A 22,591-nucleotide genomic window follows, 5' to 3' on the forward strand; every position below is an offset into this window, starting at 1 on the left:
CTGCATCCACCCTGTGCCACACCATCTGCCTTGGCATTGTACCTCTCATCCACTCCTCACGTCGGGAGACGCTTTGCATCGATGGGCACAATCTGGGGGAAAATTCAACGTGTGCAACTGCTCGGGCTCCAGCCCAGCAGGACAAGTCCCTATTTCTGGCACAGAAATCCCATGTGAAGTTTGGTTACATCCAGACCCACTCGCATCCCCCCCAAAGAGGTCCCATCCCACCAAGGACAAGGCACCAAGGGGTTATTTCCTTGCCAGCAGCTCCATCTCGGCTCTTACACACCGTGGGAAGCCGGAGCAGCAAGCCCACCCCACGGCAGGGCGGTGGCAGCTCACCTGTCCTCGGTCCCACCACCCAAGGTCCAACACGTGGCACGTCACCGCGGGGGCCACCACAGCTGGTGCTGGGGAACTCTGCTCCTTGCTTTTTGCATCCTCGATGTCTCCGTCTCCGGGGAATATGCAGGCAGGGAACCGAGGTGGACGCCACGGGGACACTGATGGGCCACAGTGGCCACCACAGGAGGAGCTGGAGAAGGGGCTGGTGCCACTTGGGTTCTGTGGGCAAATCCCCACCTGCAATCGGCCAAGATAAACCAGCGCTGCTGGTTGCATCCAAACTCCACCTCGGTTCCTCCTTGATATGGAGGAGACCCACATGGCACCATGCCAGAATCCGCCCAGCTGGGAAACCGGTGTCCAGCACAGGCAGAAGTGGGGTCCCAGAGCTCCGAGCCCCCCCAGAATTCCTGCTGCATCACTGGAAAACCTCTCGGCCACGATGAGAATTATTAGTTCTCATCTTCTCCCAAAACTACTGCAGAAAAAATGGGTTGATGCAGACAGGAACTTCAGAGCAATTTTTTCCTCCTTTGGGGGCCTCACTTCCAGCAATAGGTGATTTATTTTTTTTGACAAAAATCAAAGTGTTTGTGGTTGATGGCAGTGGGTGTAACGCATCCACGGCAAAGGGGATCGCAGTGGGTGCAGGAAGGGGCAGGGGGACACCTGGAGAAGAGAAGGCTGAGGGGAGACCTTACCTATGTTTACAAGTACCTAAAGGGTGGGTTGAAGGAGGATGGAGCCGGACTCTTTCCAGTGGTTCCCAGCGACGGGACGAGGGGCAACGGGCACAAGCTGGAACATGGGAAGTTCCATTTAAATATGAGGAAAAACTTCTTTCCGGTGAGGGTGGCAGAGCCCTGGAACAGGCTGCCCAGGGAGGGTGTGGAGTCCCCTTCCCTGGAGATCTTCAAGCCCCGCCTGGATGCAGCCCTGAGTGATGTGCTCTGGGCAACCCTGCTCTGGCAGGGGAGTTGGACTGGATGATCTCTAGAGGTCCCTTCCAACTCTGACAATTCCCTGATTCCATGGACCTTGTATAACCTGGAGATCAGGAGGTCTCCTTTGGGGCAGGAGAGTGTGGCAGCCGGAGCAGCGGGGCTCAGGGGAGGCAGGACTCGGCCTCGGTGTCTTGTCCCGGGAATGTCCCCCGGCAGCCTTTCGACCTCCAGCACCGTCACAGCTCACCCAGAAGCCGGGGAGCCGGGGCCCCTTCCGAGCGTGAGCCTGGTGGCCGCGGGGCTCACAATAGCGGCATTCAGAGCCGCCGTCCTGCCGCGGTGGCACGGGGAAGGTCCCGACGGAGCCAGCACAGCGCCCGTGCCAAAGCAAGGCCAAGCCAGGCAAAGGGAGCAGCAAAGGAGCGAGGCGGTGGCCGGGAGCTGCAGCCACTCCATCCAAGCCTGTCCCGCACAGGGGTGGGAGAAGGGCACAGCCAGGAGGATAGTTGTTTCGCCGCTTGCTCTTATCCTTGCAACCGTAAATCTTCATTCCTCTCCTCTGTTTTCCTCCAAACTCAGAACTTTATCCAGGTTTGGGATCCGTCCGTGGGGAATCCCAGCACCAGGCGCCTCGAGGGAGGGCTTTAGGAAGAGCGTTACGTGAGTAAAAGCGTCCCGAAGCCGTGGGGTGTCCCTGTCACGGCACTCACGGGTTCTGCTCCTTGGCTTCCCCGCAGCAAAGTCGCCTCTTTAACTGCAAAAAGTCTCAGTTGTGAGAAAATGACGTTAATCGCATGAGCATCACCGAGCGTTTTATGGACATGAATCATTACGGGAATGCCAAACCCGCCGTGCTGATGGGGAAACCGAGGCAGGAGGGAAGGACCCCAGGAGCTGCCCGGCTTTACACCGAGTCAGCATCCCCAGCTCAGCACCAGCTTCATCTCCCTCCTCCTCCTCCTCCTCCTCCTCCTCCCCACCCCCCTCAGCCCCCAGCAAAAAACACCCAGAAAAGGACACCGAGCAGTAAATGAGATCAACAATTGCTGCGGTTTCCCCGCGCTGCGGCGCAGGAGGTGGAAGGCGCTGAGGGCCGGGAGGAAGGAAGCAGCAGCTGGAGAAGGGCCAAGTCCCCGCCGGCAACGCGGTGACCTTGAGACAAGGTGCTCCGTGCGGTGTCGGCGTTCGGGCGAGCGATGGAGCAAAGCCCCGGAGATGGAGAACATCCCCGTCAGCCCAACCAGAGCCGTTAAGGAGACGCCGGGGTGACTCTGCTCGTGGGATGCTCCGGCTGAAATAGTCCGATCCCCCCTGGGAGGGTGAAAGGCTTTTTTGTTCCAGCAGCGAGATTTGTCCTGCCCCGGGAACCACAGACCACTGACATGAACCCTGTGCCGGTGGAGGTGGTCTCCTCCCGGATAACGCCCTATTTTTCCACAAAACATGCGAATTACTCCCTTTCCATCCATCTGCCTTCACTCATCTCTGTCCCGGATAACGGCGAGGTGTCCGCTTTCCTCGTCCGGAAAGAAGAGTTGAAGCTGAAAGCGGAGTCTGCCTCCTCCCGAAGCCGGGAGAGCAGCTCCCTTTATCCTCCCGCATGAATAATAGAGGGGCCCATTCACCCGCTTGTGACAGATTGAAAATAAATAAATAAGAAAGAGCTCAATTTCGTTTTGCCAATCGTGCGCTTGATGTCATTTTCCCTTCTTGTCCCCTCCCGCCCGGCCGTGGGGACTCGCAAAGATTTTAATAAGCTGGAAAGGCCCCAAACCAGTTCTCTCTCCTTAAAAAAATATCATCGCACCGACAAAGGTAATTTTTTTCACATCGGCAGGCGGTCAAATCCACTTGCTGAATTCAAATCCCGCTGACGGAGAGACTGTCAATTTTTAACGGGAGTTTCCCCCCCCTTCCTGGAGAGAGAGGAAGCGTCGGGAGGGGGGCGGTTTATACACAAAATGGGGTTGAAAATTTTCACAACTGCTCCTCTGGCTTCTGCTTCATGTGAAGCCGGAGCCAATTATTTTTAAAACCTGAACGAGGAATTACAAAAAGCTGCTGTCGTTCCCCCCCCTGTCCCCGTCCCCCCCCCCCCAGCATGAGCTTCCCGAGCACAGCCCGTCCCGGGGGGACCTTCCCTTCTCCCACCGCCCGCGCGGGGTCAGGGCACGGGCACCGCGAAGGTTTGTGCTCCCGGGGACGGCCCCGTCGTGGGACACGGCGTCGGCAGAGGTCAAGGGCGGGGAGAAAACTCAAAGGAAGATCTGGCCGAGCAGATAAGTGATGCACGTGCTGCGGGGAGGCCGGTGGCTCGAGCTGCGGCTCGTCTCCAGGGGCCGTCCCCGCGCTGACGTCGGCAGCCAAAACCCCATTTATTTTAGTTTAGCCACAACAATTTACACAAGCTGCAGCTCTGCCCCTGGGTTTAACACAAAGCTTTTGTCAAGGAATTGAACAATTCTTCCCCTCCCCGGAGTCGCTTTCCCAAGATAGCCCTTTTCCGTGCTTTCTTTTCAGTAAAACAGAAGGATTCAGAGGTTCCCAGGCTGGGGGCTCAGAGCATCACCCACCCCAGCTCGGGACCGGCCGATGCGACTCACGTGCAGGGACCGACCCCTGCTCCCCTCCCGCGGCTGGAAAGAGCAACCTGAGCCACTGGAGCGTCTGTTGGACGACATCCTTCTCCGTTTCTCCGTCAGCGTCCCGGATTTATTACCTTAACGCAACGACAAGATCCGTCTCTGTGCCACCCGCCCGCGTCGCTGCCGGGTCCCGGCGCCACAGCCCTGGGTGGCTCCAGCTCCCGCTCGCTCCCGTCCCATCTCCCTTCTCCCGCGGGGCGGCCGCTGTTCCCGACGCACGCGGATGGGCTCGGCCCCGCGCACAAAGGGGACGTTGATTCCCTGAGCCATCGGCCACCGACCGGCTCTGCCCGAGGGGCAACCGCATCCTGCCTTTGTGCAGGAGGAAGGAGGCAGCCGGACCCCGCATCCCTTCTGCTCTTTAACACCTCACGCCGCCCCCCGGGGCTGGGGAAACAGATGGGGGAGTTCAAAATGATTCCAGCCTCCCCCCGTCCCCGCTCGCAGCCCCGAGGTCAGGTCCCGCATCAGCGGGCGGTCACCGTGCGAACCCCAAGGGAGCGATCCCGGATGAGAAAAAAACACCATTCTTGAGGAATCTGCCACAATATGAACTCCAAAGATAATTACTTCGTGATTAAAACACCTGGCTCTAAAGGCTCAGAGGCCGCAGCAAACCCTCTCCCGGAGCTGCCCTCCCAGCGCTGACACTGGTCCCAGTTTGGGAGCCAGCACGCTCTCCCCCGGGGCGCTGATTTTTCGGGTTTTCCAAAATAATCTCAGCAGAAAACAAAAGCAAACCGTGGCTGAACGAGCGGGTGCGTGTAGCACGGGGTGGCTGCTGTCCCCGTGAGTCACTGTGCCCTCTAATCCCAGTTTCACCCACCAGGTGAAGGCGTCAAACTCTTGACGCACCGGCCCCGGGAGTCGGCCACATCCCATTACGAAATCCCAAACTTCCAGCCAAGGAAGGGTTTTCGCAGCGTTTCCCCTCCCCGGGACACGGGGGCCGGCTCCACACCACACCCGTTTGCTGCTCGGGCACAGCCCCTCTCAGCCAAACGAGACACCTCGTCAGAAACCCCTTGTGGCTCATGTTTTTAAACAGGAAAGACTCGGGAGGGGGAAAAAAAAAGAAAGAAAAAAGCCACCTCCTTTCCAGCAGCGCTTTTAGCTCCATGACAAACTGGCGGTGACCCTTCTCCCTCCGGCAACAGCCTTCGGTTCATCCCCAGGCGGCGAAATACAGGCAAACCCGCCTGTCGGTGAGAAGCGAAGATGCAAAAATCTAATTACTTGGCCCAGTTTGCTCTTCCAGCCGCAGAAATTCCCCCGATGGACGGGGCCGTCCCCGTCTCAGCCGCTCTCTCACCTCCAGCGTCGGCCGCGGAGACGCCGGGCTCAGCCCCTGCCTTCACCCGGCTCCGGGAGGGAGGGACGGAACCAACGTTTCCTATTAACCTGCTTGAGTTAATTTAAATCACTAATTTTAATCCTGGTTTAAAGCGGCGCCTTTTCAACTCATCAGTTTTATCCTATTTTGCATTTGTAGCTTCGTTTTTCCTAAGGAAGGGGATCGATACAACCCTCAAGGCTGGGATTTACACTTCCATAGTCTCGAAGGCTATTTTCTGAGTTTTCTCATAGGCGCTTAGGCTATTTTCTGTAAACTAGATACAAACACCCCCCCCCCCGCACACCTTTAAGCCGTTACCACACACCGTTAACACACACGTGTTCGGGTTTTGTTAAATACATCCTTTTCTTTTTTTTTTGTGACTACAATTTTTACTCGTTATTTTCCCGCGCCGTAGGCGGGTGAAAGTTAATTACAACAAAACGTGAGAACGTTGTATTATTTTTTTTTTCAGGCGTTGGGCCGTGACTGATGATTTCAACAGCCGTTTTCCTTCTCGGAAGCCGAACAATCGAACCGTTCCCGTGCCCCTTCGCTGGGGCTTGGGGACAAGTTCTCCTTCTTTCCAAGTTCACGACAGCACAAAGCACACCTCTGCCTTCAACAGGCGCAGAGCTTACACCACTTTGGGTAAAGTTTGGTATATTTTCTGTATTTTCTTTTTTTTTTTTATTTTACTGCTCCGTTCCGCGTTAACGGTCAGCAACAGCCGACGGTTCGGTGAAGAGGGCAACGAGCCCAGCACCGTTTCCTTCCCGTGCCCTGAACATGAACCCCTACTCAAAAGATTATTTTACAACATTAATAAGGCTCTTCGCACCGAAACACCCAAATCTTTGGGCCACAAACTCCAGTTCTGCACCAACGTTCTTAAAAAACCAGGCTTCGTGCCCACCTTCCAGCATCCTTTTCTGAGAGTTTCTACACTGCGTAACTTTTCAATAGGTTCACGCTAAATTTGACTTTAACAGATATGATTTTAAACACTGATTCTCCTTGAAACACGCTTAAATCTAATTTTTATTTAAATGGCAGGATCCTGCCCTCCCGCTCCCGGCCCCGCTGGTGAAGGGAGCTGGAAGCCCTGGCCACACCTGGCTCCCGTCTCCGCTTCTTCAAGGCCAGCCCAAAAGACACGGCCCCGCAATAACCACAGCCTGCGTTTAAGGCAAAACACCAAAATCCGTTCCTTTAAAGGTAAAAAACACACGGATCCTCTGAGCTGAATCCCTAAAGCCACACGGCACATGCAGCATCCGAGTTACCTACAAAACTGGCATTTGCTCCCTTCACCCGAGCCTGAGGAACGCCCAAACGTGTTAATAAATTGACAGCAATTAATTAAGGACACCCCTGAAGAGAGAGATCAGCTCCAGCGGGGCATGGCTGGTTCTACTATTTTAAGGTCAATTAAATTCAATCCCGCTCTTCCCAGCACCTTCCCAGGGCTTAATCCACGCACAGGACCGGGCACAGAATCATAGAATCATCCAGGTTGGAAGAGACCCTTGGGATCATCGAGTCCAACCATCTACCCTACTCTACAAAGTTCTCCCCTACACCATGTCCCCCAACACCACATCTAAACGGCTCTTAAACACATCCAGGGATGGTGACTCAACCCCCTCCCTGGGCAGCCTGTTCCAATGCCCGGCCACTCTTTCCGTGAAAAATTCCTTCCTAATGTTCAGTCTAAACCTACCCTGTTGGAGCTTGAAGCCATTCCCTCTTGTTCTGTCATTAGTTACCTGTGCCAAGAGACCAGCACCAACCTCTCTACAGTGTCCTTTCAAGTAGTTATAGAGAGTGATGAGGTCTCCCCTCAGCCTCCTCTTCCTCAAACTAAACAGTCCCAGCTCCTTCAACCACTCTTCATAGGATTTATTCTCCAGGCCCTTCACCAGCTCCGTTGCCCTCCTCTGCACTCGCTCCAGCACCTTGATATCTCTCTTGGATTGAGGTGCCCAAAACTGGACACGATACTCCAGGTGTGGCCTCACCAGTGCTGAGTACAGGGGGACAATCACCTCCCTGCTTCTGCTGGTCACGCTATTTCTAACACAAGCCAGGATGCCGTTGGCTTTCGTGGCCACCTGGGCACACTGCCGGCTCATGTCCAGCCGCTTGTCAATTAGAACCCCCAGGTCTCTTTCTTCCAGGCAGCTCCAGCCACACTTCCCCAAGCCTGTAGCAATGCACGGGGTTGTTGTGGCCCAAGTGCAGAACCCGGCACTTGCCCTTGTTGAAACTCATACCGTTGATGTTGGCCCAATGATCCAATCTATCTAGGTCTCTCTGTAGAGCTTCCCTATCCTCCTGGGAATCAACACTCCTGCTTAGCTTGGTGTCATCTGCGAACTTGCTGATGATACACCCTATGTCCTTGTCGAGATCATCAATAAAGACATTAAACAGAAATGGTCCTAACGCTGAGCCCTGAGGCACACCACGGGAGGAACTTGCCCAAGTGCTCGCGGGCTGGTCGCCTCCAGGCAACCAAAGCAGCAAACACACACCGTCCCGAGCCAACTGCGGGGGTTTATTTAAGCCTGATGGATGCGGGCTGAGCTTCGCTCTCACCGGAAGGAAACGCCACCGAGCGAAGTCAGAACTGAAGCTGAACCAGAGAAAGCACGAGTCAAACCTCCTCCTTCAACCAGCACCGAGCGCGAAAGGAAAACGGGGTTACAAGAGAAGCAGTTTCTGAACATTTTGCGTTCAGAGCGTCAGAGGGCAGGGAAGAGGCCCTTCTTGCTGTGCTTTATGCCCCCCATTAGCTGATTTCCGAGACAGAAAGTCCCCGTGAGAGGACACCATCTACCTCCAGCCGGCGGGGGTGCTGAGCCACCTCTCTCTTCTCGCTTCGTGCTGCAGCTGGGGGGACTCGGGCAGGAAGGACCTCTCGGAGCTCATCCCGGGGGGAGCTGCGGCAAAGTTCAAAAGTCAAACTGTTGAGTAAAGTCTGGAAATCCACAACCGCCTACGCCACTCTCCGATTTAATGATCTTTTTATTATCCTTGAAGGGAGAGACTACATCCATGGAAATTTATTACGACGAGATCTGATCAAGAGAAACAATTTCCACTGGGAAGTTCCGGGAAGGTCAGGGGAGAATAAAAAATTGTACGAGAGGGAAATGGAGCGGCTGCTCAGCCGGGGAAGGGAGCTGGGAGCCCCAACGGGAAGGGGACACGGTGGAGCGGCCACTCTCCCTCCCCTGCCAAAGCCTCTGCTGCCGTTTTGGAGCCGCTGAGCGGTGAACGGAGTGATGTCCGGGCTGTGAGGGCCCTGCTGGGTCCTTAGGTGACAAGGAACAAGGGATTTTAAGCAGATGATCCGAGGTTTTATCAGCAGACGATCCTATACTAGAACAGAAGTTGTCACACCCGACGCTGAAATGAAACTCAACCGAAATAGGGCTCAATTCCCTGCCAAAAGCCACTCTCCCAGTAGCGCTACTTTTTATATCCAAACATACACATTTATAGGTTTGATGTTTGAGGAAGGAAAGCGGCAGGGAGTAAAACCACTGGTGATGTTTAAGCTGCTCCTCCCGGTGAATGAACCCCCATCACGGCCCACACCCAGCCTCTGCCAGTACCATTAACTGGTGTCAGAGGAGATGGAGCTGAGCGATTCTGAGCTTTAATGGGCGAGTTTTACAGTTCGGGCTCTGCCTCAGAGCTGCGATTTACCATGGGGATTACATCAGCTCTCAGGCAGTGCTAGACGTTTCCCAAACCAGCAGCAGAACAGCCTTTGTCCTGAACTTTAGGGCAATTCCTAAATTAGTTGGAGAGCGTACACCTGCAGTGGTGAAGCTCAGGGACTTGGTCCCCACAGAACTCCCGAGGGAAACTCCCAAAGTCACACAGGTGGAAAAATGGAATAATCCAACCCTGAGTTTATAGAAACTCCAAACCATTGCACACACCCCTGCTATTGTCCCGCCTGTTGACATAACAAATACATCTTTCCTTATTACGCACTACGGATCTTGACCTGCCAGTGACTCACTTCATCCTCACCTTCACTCCTATGGACTCGTTTTCATCTGAATTACACAGCCCAATTAAACTTGATTTTTTTTTTTTTTTTTTTTTTTGTGCGTAGTTAGGTAGAGTTATTTCAGCACATCACTCATCTAAGCCCAGGTGTCTGTCATTTCAGGAAGGGAGCCTTGATCAACGAGCAAACAAAGAGCATTGGCGGTTTTGGAATAAAAAGAGGGAGATTCACGCAGCAGAGGCGCTGCCCAAAGCATCGCACAGGGTCCCTCCGAGCTGCAGCAGCACCACGACAAATACCAGGGTTGAGAAAGAGAGATAAGAGGTTAAAGAAAGAAAATCAAGCACTGAACGGTTCAGACAAGGTTGGATGTGGATGACGAGATCTCACTTACAGAGGATGAGGAGAGAAATCCAAGGATTAAGTCAGCAGTCCCCCGGGACAGTGTCACAGAACAGAGCCAGCTACTAAAGAGTACGGTTAATTGCTCTTTTTAAACTTAAACCATTCTTTATGGATAGATGTTAAAAAAAAAAAAAAAAAAGGAGGGACAATAGAAACTCTAAGGAAGGAAAAAAAGGTGGGGGACACCTGCGTCTTGGGAAGATCTGGGCTGCCTTCGTGACCTCTCCAAAATCAACAGCGAAGTCCTTTATCAGAGCGCAGCCCTGCGGGCAGGAGATGAAAAATAGGCGTTAAGGGAAGATAAGGGTCAGTGACTCAGGTACAGAATACATTTAACAAACTTCTGTTAGTCCTAAGATTAAAAGGCAGAGGGAGGTCACAAAACCCAGAGGAAGGTGAGATTCAGGTTCTAGAGAATGGAGCATTAACTCCTGGAGGACTGCACACGGACCGTCTTTTAAAACTGAATTTCAGAATCATTTGTGCTGCCGAGGAACGTCACAGGAAAACAAAAAACTGAGGGGGGCAGAGAAATGAGCACAGTACGGTGTCGGGTTCTGTTGTTTCACAAGCACCAAATTCACTCAGAATGTACTTTTAAAAATGTGTTTGTCCAGAAAGTTCTCGGAATTTATTATACACATTTAATAACAGATGATACTCAACATTCAAGTGTTGTTGAACTAAGTTTACAAGCACTGTAGCATACAATGTATACTTATGCTAAGAAACAAAAGATTCAGCATATCAGGAAGTGCAGAAGGAAGCTACTTTGAAGATATCCCCTTCAATCCAGTATCTACAGAACACCTGTTTTATTTTAAAACCCTAGGCGACGTCAAGTAAAAAGACTAATCAAATATCTACACTTAATTGTGCACATCACACCTACGTCAGATGCAGGACAAAAAAAAAAAAATTTATAATCTCAAAAGCACGTTCCATTCCTCCTGCCAGAGGAACCTCACACTTCAGAATTGGCTTGATTTCAGAAACAGAGCTTGAATTTATTTTTTTTTTTTAAAAATTCGACAGTAGCAATCCAGCAAGTTTCAAATATGGTTATGAAAAAGGCAGCGAAGCCACGAGGATTCCTCAGAAGAGCGTTCAAACCAGTGTTTTCGTGACTAAAGCTTGTAACTGAGTCAATGCAAACCTGCCCTTCGTTTTTTTTTTTTATTTTGCAGGACCTTGAAACGTTTTACTTGCTACGACAAGCAATTTTCACCAGCAAATATTTCGTTTGCCTTTAAGCTTATCCGTCCTACCAGAGCGCTGACCAGGGAGACTGATTCACTCTTGCTTTGCAAGAACATCCATCCAGACACAAGAGGAGCGTCACTGAATTAACAAAGGGCTATTTCTGCTACCCCAGGACGGGTGAAAACAAAAGCCCCAGTTTCTCCAGCATATTGGATCAAATACTTTTTCATATCTGTGTATTCATTAACCCTGTACAAAAGAAAGCTGATTAGCAAATGTAAATGTTCATATAAAAATAGCCAACATCTGTTTAAATTTAGAAATTTATTTTGTTTAATCCACAAGCTTTATATAGCTTTAGTTAAAAAAACAAAAACAAAAAAAAACAGTGAAAACATGACAATATCCAAAGTTCAGGTTCCTCAAAACTTTCAAAGACCACATCTCTGAAAGTTGCTTATACCATTCAGAAGAACCGTAACGAGACAAGATTTATGAATGGGGCAACGACAGCTCACAAACAAAAATTTATGGAACTGAAGGATATATTTTTTTTTTCTGGGACTGCTGATCATGGAAACTGCCCTTTAAAAAAAGAACATAAAAATACAAATGAAATTCCAGTGTTCCAAATCAACATGTTACATCAATATAAACCCACAGTGTCCTGGTAAACAACATGCTTTCATTTATGTACCATTCTAAATTGCTATTCTTGATTCGCTTTAATGGAGACTATACAGGCAACAGTAGAAAGCATTAAAATATATGTACTTCCTCGGTAATTCTGCAGTGGTTTTACTCCTGGGCAAGCTTACAAACCACAAAGGTTAGTAGCATAATGTCAGTGGATACAAAAAGAAGTCAAATGAGACCCTCACAAATTATGCTAAAGGCTTTGTTGAATTTCAAAGAAAACGAGGGAACTGACGGTGGTCATCTTTAAAACCTTCCAAACAAATTCCTACTGCTTCTAAAAAAGTCTCACTCTAAATGAAATTATGTTGACTGTCAATGAAAGAATGTCACTAGTACACTGTGGACACCTTTTGTAATGTAAATCCATGCCCTTTGTACATGGTGAACCTCAACCTAGCAATTATTACAACAAATGTTATATTCTAAAGCTCAAACACATTTAGCAATTTGAAATTGAATTCTGAGTACAAACCAAATAAAATGTACATTATATCAAAGGATCCGGCCTAGGATGGTGGTGACACTTGCGCCTTCCTCATCGACCTCAGTGCCTTCTCTCGCAGGTGTTTTTCTAGATCATCAAGGTTGTCTTCTGGTTCGCTTTCTGTCTCCTTCAAACAAAGAGAAAGCATTTCTTCAAACGCTGAAAGCCAAGCCAGGCTCAGTCCTCCCAGTATTGCAAATCAAGAGACACCAAGTACCATTTCTGAAGTAAAATTGCCGTTGAGACATTCATTTCTGTTTTCTTATATTGGGCTCTGGAAAAAATAAAGGTCAGAGACCAAATTCCTACCTTTTTGGGTTCTGTCTCCGCTTCCTGGTCTTCCTGTGTTGAGGTGGTATCAGCTGCAGCCACAGCAGCAGCAGCTGCAGCCGCTGCCGCCTTCTCCTTCTTATGCTTTTTGTGTTTCTTGTGCTTTTTATCCTTTTTATGCTTCTTATCCTTCTTTTTCTTCTTCTTCTTTCCACCCCCTTCTTGATCTGAATTCTGTAACAAAGAATTCAGCAGATATTACAACTTATTCCTAAGGCTTCAAAATTTTAAAACAAGCCCACAACCATTCCGGGAACTCTGAAGGGACAGAGCAACATCTAAACTCAATGAACTCCAGAGTGAACTGGGAGAAAGTCCCACTCCCAGTCAAGAGACAGAGCAAAACCAGAAGGCAGATACTGTAACGCACGGCCAGGCTGTGTCTGCTTCAAACAGAACTTAACACCGTGCAAACTCGACACGTTGATCTTGATACATGAGGCTCTTCATAAAAATTAATATTGCCCGTGTTCCAAATTGGTTTTAACTACGAAAAATCACTCCAACCATTTTTTCCCCCATGTGAATAAGCCTAGAGCTCTTCAGCAGCTAAAACTTCATGAAAATAACCAACCGTATAACCCCAAACAGCATTGCTTTTATCAGCAAACAAATACCCTTGCAGGTGAAGGGCTCTGAGTTGGGCTTTTAGCCTTTTTTGCAGGTGACCAGTTGGCAGAAGGGGAACGGGACCGAGTAGGAGATGGAGGCCCTTGATGTTTTTTCGGGGCTGGTTCAGGTGATCCTGATGCAGACCGTGATGAAGACACCCGTCTCGCCGATCGCGGACTTGGCGTGGAAGCCCTTAAAAACAGAAGGCCCCAAATTAGAGATATAAGACACAAAACAAGAACGTAAAAATTAACCAAAAAAAGCCAAATTCTAGGCACATACATTCGTTTGGCAAGCTGCCACTTAAAAAATTATTAGTTATTTTGCTGGCGTATGTTACAAAAGGCAAAACTATCTAATACCACTGTGGATCTGTAACGCAAAAGGATACTGCAACTTAATAGCTTGCTAAACAATAACACTATTGTTGTTCAGGAATGATTGCTCCCTTTCTTCCGATATGACTAATTTATAACCACATTAAAAGTCAAGAGAATAGCAATGCTATTTTATCATCCAAAGGAGAAAGAGCGCAAGACATTACATTCAGCTACATTTTCTTTCTGAAAGTCAAAAGTGTGGTGCTGGCTTATTAATTCTATCTCATAAGAGAGATCCATCAAACCAAAGAAAGTTGCTGAAATTCTCCGTGGTTTTTTTCCCTCTTGGATGGCCACTTATGAAATTATTTATGAGCTAATGAAAAGCGTTCCCTTCTGCACTTAGTTTTAAAATAAGAGAAGGTTCACTTTTCTTTAAACAAAGCAAAAAAACTTCTCTCAAACTTCTCTCCACCTGCTCAGTCCCAGCCCTTTGTTGTGCTATTAAAAGACCCCTCAAACTCTTCATTAAACCCTCTTTAATGCTTCTCCCCACGTTGCACTTTCATTTTAACAGATGCTTCCCATCTAATAAACTTCTGAAAATCAATGTTATGCCGGTGGAAGCTGAACAAAGCCACCAACACTTGAGCAATTTCAAGATATATGAGCCCTATATATAGATATAATGTGATTCCCTACCTATTGCCACCCCATTAAAAAAAACCAAAACTAAAAACCAAGCCACCCTCACAAAACCAACAACAAAGATGGATTTTTTTACTTTGTCTTCTTAGGTTCTGGCGTTCTTGACACCCTCCTGATGGGTCTAGTGCTTGGAGATGGTGACTGTCTTCTCTGGGGTGATGCTGAAGCTCCCCTCCGTGGTGGTGGTGGGCTCGCAGAGGTATGAGAAGCTCTAGGCCGTGGTGAAGGTGAATGCCTTTTGTTTTGTGGTGGAGAACGTGTTTCCCGGTTGGACCTACTGGGAGGAGATCCCTTCCTGTGCTTGGAAGATATGGAAGGGGAACGCCGTTTAGCAGCTGGCGAGCTCCGCTGTTTTGGCGGTGGCGAATGGGAGACTCTGCGTTTTGACTGTGGAGAAGGTGATGCCCTTCGTTTAGGTGGTGGAGGAGGAGAAGCCGTTCTTCTCTTCGGTGGTGGAGAAGGAGAGTATCGTCTCTGTATCGGTGGAGAGTATCTCCGCGGAGAAGGTGAGCGTCTGCGTGGGGGTGGTGATGGAGACCTAACAAAGAAAACAAGTGTTCAGGTGCCACATGGGCATGTGAACGTTACAAGTGTCTTGCAATTTGCCCAAAGGGGTGGTGGGTGGGGAAATACCTCTAAAAATGCTTTAAAACTTGATTTAATACCAAACTTTTCAAAATTAGCTTAATGGGTGCATTCAGTGTTTGATACATCAATCAAATGACACCCAGGCCACACACCAACTACACAAAATCTCACCTGCACTCACAAACTACATTCCCCCCCAGTGACTGAATCAAGGAACTGGTTTCCTCAATCACGGCATTTGTTTTTAGGTGTTATAGTTGGAAGTCAACCAACCAAAAGCAACCACTTCATGACAAAAATGCAATACACTACCTTCGACGAGGTAACGAGGGTGAGCGCCGCCTCCTGGGAGGGGGGGCGGGTGAAGGAGAGCGTCGCCGCCGGGCTGGTGGGGGCGATGGACTCCTCCTCCTCCGACTAAAGAGAGAAAGGGATTTCTCAGAAAAGTTGCAATTAAGCCACGAGATGCTTTTTTTGTTCTTCTGCTTTCACTATGCAAAATCACCTTGTTCGCACACTTCAAAATGAGATTCTGTTAGAGTTGTTGATGGAAAACATTACACTGAGGTCTTTCTAAAGAGAGACAACGCGTATTTGACTGTAATTCTCAGAGCCCACTCCAGCAGTCGTGAGACAATTTCACACTCCCCTTAACCTGGTCTATTCACATCTTGTGGCCAAAGAGGAAGCCCAACTCTCTCTTATTTTCTTCTCTGAAAGCTCATTTCTGCCATTTCCCTTGCACTGAATCATGTAAGGAGTCAGACCAGATTATGGATGCGCCAGGAAACCAACCCAACAAAACCACCTCTTTGTCCTCATGCAGTGACACGATGCTGGATCCAGCACCAGGGAGGAACTGGGAATGCCCAGTCGTGTCAGGCAGAGCAAAACTGTGCTCAGCAGCAGCCTCAAGCTGGCTCAGATTAAACAGCGTGAAACTGTACTCTTGAAAACAGCTTTTATCTATTGATCTGAAATACAAAATGACTTATTTCTTGAAATACAGAGGAAAAAACAGTTATTGCTAAAGGGCAGCTATCTGGGTAAAAATTATTCATAAAATGAGCCATTTTCTGCTCTACAAGGTTTACAACAGACCTCTGGGAAGGGAAAGTTTAATCAAACACTTTCCTAGAGTTTTAAAGGAGAGGAATACTGGTGTATTTTATCAAGTAAAACATTCCTTTTTTTTAAAAAAAGCAATTAAGATAAAATGACTGCATGAAGGAAACAATGAGAATAATGAAAAAGCAAAGCAGCTCAACTACATCAACTGAGATTTGATTTCAAATATACTGGCTGTTGTTCTCCAAGGCAACGAGTTACATTTTATAGATAAGAGTTGTGCCAAAAGACAATGTTCTTTTATGATCCAAGAAAATGCTAGCCTTCCAACATCATGGTTGTCCTAATTAAACATCTATTTACACAATAGGCAGCAGGTGATTTTAATATGTTGCTAAACAGATTAAGATCTTTGAATTCCAATCTATTTTACATAAAATTGTTTGACAAGATCCAAAGGCAGAATGGTCTACATTTGTAGAATTGGTCACACTTCATCTCATACAGCATTACGTTTGCTGTGACTGTGTTCTAGCTAGGTCTTAATTACAGATTGCTCACAAGGGTCGTTATATCAGATTAGTAAACCCATCAAGCACCCAGCATCCTGCACCCTCCTATATTCCGAGATCAACCTAGAGCAAACAGTTTCACAAATAAAAGTGTTAACAATACTGCCTAGATAGGAAAAGAGAAAATAAAGTAGGTGTTCGCTACTAGTCTGATATTTGGAACTATTAGTAGTAGACAAGTATCAAATACATTGAGGAATGAGACTTTTAAAAATTCTTATTATCTATGAACCAGAACATCTTAATGACTTGTTGCAAGTCTGCGGGAGGGTTTTAGCCAGACCATCAGTGGCAGCAAAATTACAAGGTAATGGTCACCCAACTTTCAAATCTCTGTATATGGAGTAAGAAAACCCCTGGAGAACACAAGCGTTCAGTTGTTTTCAGGCATCAACAAGACCCTAATAACATTAATGTTATCAGCTGTTACAGGCTTATGTGAATTAACAAATAGTGAACAATGAAGGAGACGGAGCACGTCTCCCTCTTTTTTTTTCTGCCAGTGAAAATGGTCCCAGATCCAACACATCAAGGAACACCAGTCTGAATTTCTCTCACCTACTTTGTGTATGCAAGTGCAGAGGACAAAGGATGGCAATTGCTTATCCATGACAAAATAAACGAGAGCCTGTCTAAATGATTTTTCTACATGTAAATCCTATTTAACAGATTAATTTCTAACCAACCTTTTCATCACTGGCGATTGCCACCTCTTTTCCATCTGCATCCTGATAGCAGTGGAGGAAAAACAAAATAGAACAAATCTATCTGCCATACATTTGAGGCAAAAACGAACACACTCAAATACAAGTTCAGAATAATTCTCACCAAATGAACATAACAAGATTGGGCAAATGGGACACAACTTAATTCTGTCGTGTATTTGCTGACAGTTGCATAGCAGATAAACAACATTAAATAGAAAAAGACATCAGTTATGTACAACTTATGAAGAAATTACCGAGGGGAGGATTCCTTCTGTCGTTTTCGTGGAGACGGTGAGGGGCTGCGTGAATGTGAATGGCGTCGGCGTCTACCAACTTCCCCGTTCTTCACATTGGATCTTTTAGGTCTTTCCTCTTCAGATGAAGATGAAGAACCAGAATCTATAAATGTAGAAGAATCACTCTCTGGAAAATGATTCTCATGACACCGTTAACACATTTACTGACAGGGTTACACTGCAGTATAAATTACTAACCTCCTCTCCCACAAAATAAGAAGCCTCTGTTTAAAAGCAGTTCAACTAAAAATGTTAGTTGAAGTCAAGTGATAAATTAATCCATCAGAGCTGGGTAAAAATATTTGCAGGAACCTGACTGTCCACACAATATTTGACTGGCCAGGTAATTTAAAAGGTGAACTGCAGTTACTTATAGAAGCATTAAGTGGACAAAAACCTACACCAGGCCCAGGTTAATTTACCTATTTCAAGCATACAAGAGTCCAAAAATATTAGGAAATAACCTATTGCAACAACAGATTAAGTAATCCATAGCAAATAATATTTGTGCTGTGATGTTAAGAGTTTCAAAGTGAAACTTTTGAAGATGCAAACCCATTACCAAGAGATATATCATAACCTTTAAAAGTTATAGTTTATTCTCCATGAGTGACAATTAAAGTGACTTAATTATAGATTTACCACTCATAATGAAGTTTACAATAGTGCTGCAGTGCACATAGCAAATAATTTTAATCAGTATTTGAACTTCACATTAACTACTTCCTGCAGAAGTAAACAACAATGCAGTTTTAGTAAATTTATGTCCTCCATACCAGATGAAGACTGTTGATTTTGCCTCCTGTACTGACGCCTCTGCTGAACAGAGTCTGCTGCTGCCATTTTACCGCCTTTGTCTTCTTCTGAAAAGGTACACACACGGACAGAATATTTAAACTGAAGATACAAATCTGCCTTATTCAGGCAGAGGCAAAGTTGTATGACAGCAGATCATCAAGCATGTTTCCCCCCCCACCATATCTTAAGGTAACATTGAGGCTGGAATACACTTTGGCTGAGCTTTTCCCAAGAAAGCTTGGATGGAGTATTTGAGGCCATCAGAGCGACCATTTTTATACTCTGGAAAACTCTTGCTTTCAACGCCAGCCTATCAAGATGGTTCAGCACTTTACCACTGCCTTTTATTGTCAGGCATCTTTGGTTGAAAACCCCACCAAAACCAGTGTTGAAAAGTGAGAGCCGTACCTGATTCAGACAGTTCTGCTTTCCTTGGTTTTGGTGCTGGCGAAGGAGATTCTCTTTTTTCCGTACTCTTATGTTTGGGTGCTAAAAGACGAAGACAAATAACTCAATTGCAATTTGTTACGTTCTCACATGCTTTTCTGCTCATACAAACTGTACACACCATCTTTGAGAAAACAAAAGCACAAAATGATAAAAAGCTGCTGGAATACAAGTTTTTATTTGATTACCTGATGATCTGCTAGGCGAAACAGAGCCGCGGCTTTTTCTTGAACGATTCGACTGCTGGGGTGTTGGAGACCTACGTGGTTTTGGAGGTGGACTTGCTGGTGGGGATGGTCTATGCCTCCGTCGAGGAGGGCTGGCCGAAGGAGAGAGCCTACGCGTTTTTCGAGGAGGACTGGATACAGTTCTTTTAGGTGGTTTCTTTGGTGGTGATCGGGAACGTGAGGAGGAGGAGGAAGAGCTACTGCCAGATAAGGATGCTGATGACCGTCTTCTCCTGTAAATCAAATCTTACATTAGATTCTGACTAGCGAGCTGAAGAAACGTTTGAGCATGAACACAGAACGGCATTTCTTCACAAGCACATTATATAGAGCCACATACAACAGCACTTCCAAATCATGGAGGGCAGCCTTCAACACTTGGTTTGTAGAAGAGGAGAATAACAACCAATCTTTCACAGTTATTTTTAAACTACATAGTGAGCAAAAAATTGTTAGTGTTACCTTTGCTTGCTTTCTGTCAATCTACAGACTACAACTAAGCTTTTCTCCTGGGAGCAATTAGTTTTGTTTGGGCTCTCTAACTTTTGGACAGTTAAGAGAATTGTCTGTGTTAGCACATGTGATTTAACAATCTTCAGAAGAGATCTGTTTTAAGAGTTTAGTGTGCAAGTACACTAAAAAGTTTTTATACCAGGAGGTAAAAATTTCAGACAACTTAACAACAGTTCAGAATCAATCTATCCATTCTTATGTTTTAGTCTTTCATCTTTACTTTGTAATTTTAAAAAGGTAGGGCCTCTAGAATTCTGCGGCAAAATTTGTGGCAAGTTCTGTTGCAATTGTGTACCTGCAGAATCCACCTTTGGCTGCAGAATTCCTGAGAACCTGGAAAAAAGAAACCCTACCTTGAGTGAGATAAACATTTGCTGAAAGGGAGCTCTTGTACATCTTGCAACATACATGTTTGATACTTTTCACAGTTTTCCCAGTAACTGTGTGAAATGAACATCTTTACAAACTCAGATAAAAAAAAAAAAGAAAGAATAGTCATCACCTTGTCATAAAAAGGAGGAACTTTTCCTTCCTAAAAAAGAACAACTGCTGTACACAGGAAGCATCACTTTAATTCTCTTCCTACGGAGAGGACAGGAATCTATTCTCTTCCTCTGAAGACAAATGTCTATTTTGACATTGCCATAAGCACACAATTTTCCTTGCAAGGAAACTCAGAGCTTTGCTACAAGAACAATTGCTCATGATGTCAAAAATGTAATCTCCAACACTAGAGAGCAGACCTTGAAGATTTTTAAGTAAAAGAACATGAAGAAACAACACATATCAAGTCAAAATTGAATTTTGATTTTAATTTGATGTGATGGAAATGTAAGTCATAATTAAAAAACTGCCAATAAGTAAAATCCAGTTACTTGTTATATTTTTTCCCCAGGCAGGAAAAAAACCCAAAACACTAAGACTTAAGCAAAAAAGCAATAAATAAATGTCATGTCAATCTACGCTGGGCGTGATCCAGAGCCATTTGAAGAAGCTGCAGTTCTGAAATCGCCACTTTTCAAAAGCGTGGAATTCTCATCAGTATTTCAACTCAAAAGAAATCCTTTCACAGCTACTATTATGTTCCCCCACAACACACTTACAAAAACAACACTGCAGTTCTTACATCACTCAAATCATACACCCAACAGTACTAAGGTAAGATGAACAAGGTATTTTTGATAACTCTCATTCCTCACAACTAATGTTCCCTTCAACTTTCAAAGTTTAATATTTTCAGTTATCCCAAAAAAGGGAATCTTACCGCCTCACAGGGGATCTGCTTCTTCTGTGTCTGGGTGGGGGAGGCATTCGCCTTGGAGGGCTCCTTCTCCTTGGAGACGGCCGTCGCCTGGGGCTTGGTCGCCTTCTAGGGGAGTAAGACCTGTCACAATCAAAAATTCAAATGAAAAGCAACTATCTAATTTTCAGATTTGAGGAAATTTATCCTCAGGGCACTGAGCGTGAAGTTGCTTTTCTCCAAGTACACCACATTAAAGCAGCATTTAGATTATAACGCAAAGTGGTACATTCAGACACCATCAGTGCTTTAAAATTTACCAAGACCTCTCTACTAAGAAGCAAAATAATCCAAGAAAGGAGAAAAAAAAAAAGTAGCATACAACATCTTCAGCATCAAACCTATCTCATAAAAAGATGACTACACAGTTCCTACTACGTAACAAGTGCCACACTCAGCATTGAGTACCCCACTCCTCCTCCAGTCAGTGTTAGTCACTGCGAGCATCTTCTCATGAACTAGTAAGGAAGAAAATAACTCCCAAGACATTTATCCATTAAATGCATCTTTTGGCTTAAAACATCCCTAGCTCAACATCTCTAAAAACATCACTACTGTAACTGAGAACATTACATTAAGCTTCAGAAGAAAATATTCACTTTTCAACCTTCACAATTGAGGTAAATTTAAGCCCTACCTTGACCGTGATCTATGACGCCTTCTTGGTCGAGAATGAGATGGAGAACGTGATCGAGATCTTGACCTTGACTTAGACCGAGTTGGGGATCTTTGACGAGTCTTCTCTTTCTCCTTCTCTCTCTCCTTCTTTGAATTACGTTCTGGTGAAGTTTCCTTAGTCTCTGGTACAGGAGGTTCAGGTTTAGGAGCTTTTGGGATATCACTGTTAAAAATAAAGACTTAATTTATAAGCACATACAAACCAGAGCCCTGGAGTAATGTTTTAGAAGCTGCCAAGATATTCCCCTACAATGAACATTCTCCTGCTCATCCTCTGACAAGGTGTAAGACGTCCCACTCCAAAACTGAGAAAACAATTAGAACACAGTACAATGAGTTAAAGAGAAGAAAAAGTAATACATAGGCTATGTGTCAACTTGCTAGAAAACAAGATGACATCGTCAGAAGTGGAAAAGATGACCAGGACAATGAAGCCCCAGCGGCAGCTAAGTGCTCTGCCTTCAGAATTCTACACAGGGAAAAAGAAATCTTACTGAAGATTAAATAAGAATTTATTTAATAAGAATTTTTGCTGCTGCAGGGTGACAGGGAGAAGCAGGCATTCCCCCAAGTCAAACTCCAAACAGGTATTAAGGTAATTTCCATTTTTCAAAAGGTATTATATAGTTCTACACACATAGTTATCACACCTGTTTGAAGTTGCCTCTTGAACAACAGTCTCCTTTGGTTTCACAGAGGGTTCTGGCTCAGGAGTCGCCTCTTTCTTTTCTGGAGCGGGGGTAGCACTACGGCTCTTGGTTCGGTGATGAGGGGAACGAGAATGACTGCGTTTCCGCTCTCTTCTGACCGGCGACGACCTCCTTCGAGGGGAAGGAGACCTTGATTTGCGTCTAGGAAAAAAGTGTCATTTAATAGCATAACATAATGAAGCGACGTATAGTAAAATAAAACCATTAAATACAATTCCTCGTGTACACAATACATGCTCTAGCTTACTTGCAATTACTGTTCAGTGGTAAGCCAAGCTAGCCTGCTAAAATAGCTAAGGGCAGCATTTCCAAAGTTCAATTAATTTTTCACTGCCATAAGTGCTTCACTCTGTTCTAGAGTATTGTTGATACATTGTCTGTGCATTGTCATTACCTTCTCGGACTCCTAGATCTGTCTCTTTTTTCTCTGTTGTCTTTGTCTTCCTTATCCCTCTTCTCCTTGTCTTCATCTTGTTTCTTCATAGAAGCCAGTTTCTCTTGCTCTATCTATGGAACCAAATACCATCACTTAGCTCAGAAGCTTCATAAAGACCTTATCAAATATGTATGTTGAACAGCAATAACAAAAAAAAAAAAAAAATTAAAAATATACTGCCCAGAGA

The 22,591-nt window shown here is 46.1% G+C and overlaps 1 protein-coding gene across 5 annotated transcripts in view; it reads right to left on the minus strand.

Annotated features, from left to right (window-relative positions):
• Nucleotides 1-10,313: 10,313 nt before the first annotated feature.
• Nucleotides 10,314-22,591, minus strand: part of SRRM1 (serine and arginine repetitive matrix 1) — a 20,583-nt gene continuing 8,305 nt past the window's right edge. For 2 of the 5 annotated variants that reach the window (XM_074162010.1, XM_074162015.1), the window contains 13 exons: nt 22,363-22,475; nt 21,909-22,109; nt 21,218-21,421; nt 20,545-20,664; nt 18,729-19,000; nt 18,502-18,582; nt 18,072-18,158; nt 17,254-17,398; nt 14,965-15,069; nt 14,141-14,602; nt 13,042-13,228; nt 12,404-12,598; nt 10,314-12,221 (listed from right to left, as the gene is read on the minus strand). In XM_074162010.1, the coding sequence (XP_074018111.1) occupies nt 12,117-12,221; nt 12,404-12,598; nt 13,042-13,228; nt 14,141-14,602; nt 14,965-15,069; nt 17,254-17,398; nt 18,072-18,158; nt 18,502-18,582; nt 18,729-19,000; nt 20,545-20,664; nt 21,218-21,421; nt 21,909-22,109; nt 22,363-22,475 (2,277 nt within the window). In that variant the 3' untranslated portion in view covers nt 10,314-12,116. The remainder of the gene's footprint in view (nt 12,222-12,403; nt 12,599-13,041; nt 13,229-14,140; nt 14,603-14,964; nt 15,070-17,253; nt 17,399-18,071; nt 18,159-18,501; nt 18,583-18,728; nt 19,001-20,544; nt 20,665-21,217; nt 21,422-21,908; nt 22,110-22,362; nt 22,476-22,591) is intronic. The other 3 variants (XM_074162013.1, XM_074162014.1, XM_074162011.1) reach the window with 2 other exon arrangements.

The sequence above is a fragment of the Numenius arquata genome, chromosome 21 (genome assembly GCF_964106895.1).
Source record: "Numenius arquata chromosome 21, bNumArq3.hap1.1, whole genome shotgun sequence".
Taxonomy (NCBI): domain Eukaryota; kingdom Metazoa; phylum Chordata; class Aves; order Charadriiformes; family Scolopacidae; genus Numenius; species Numenius arquata.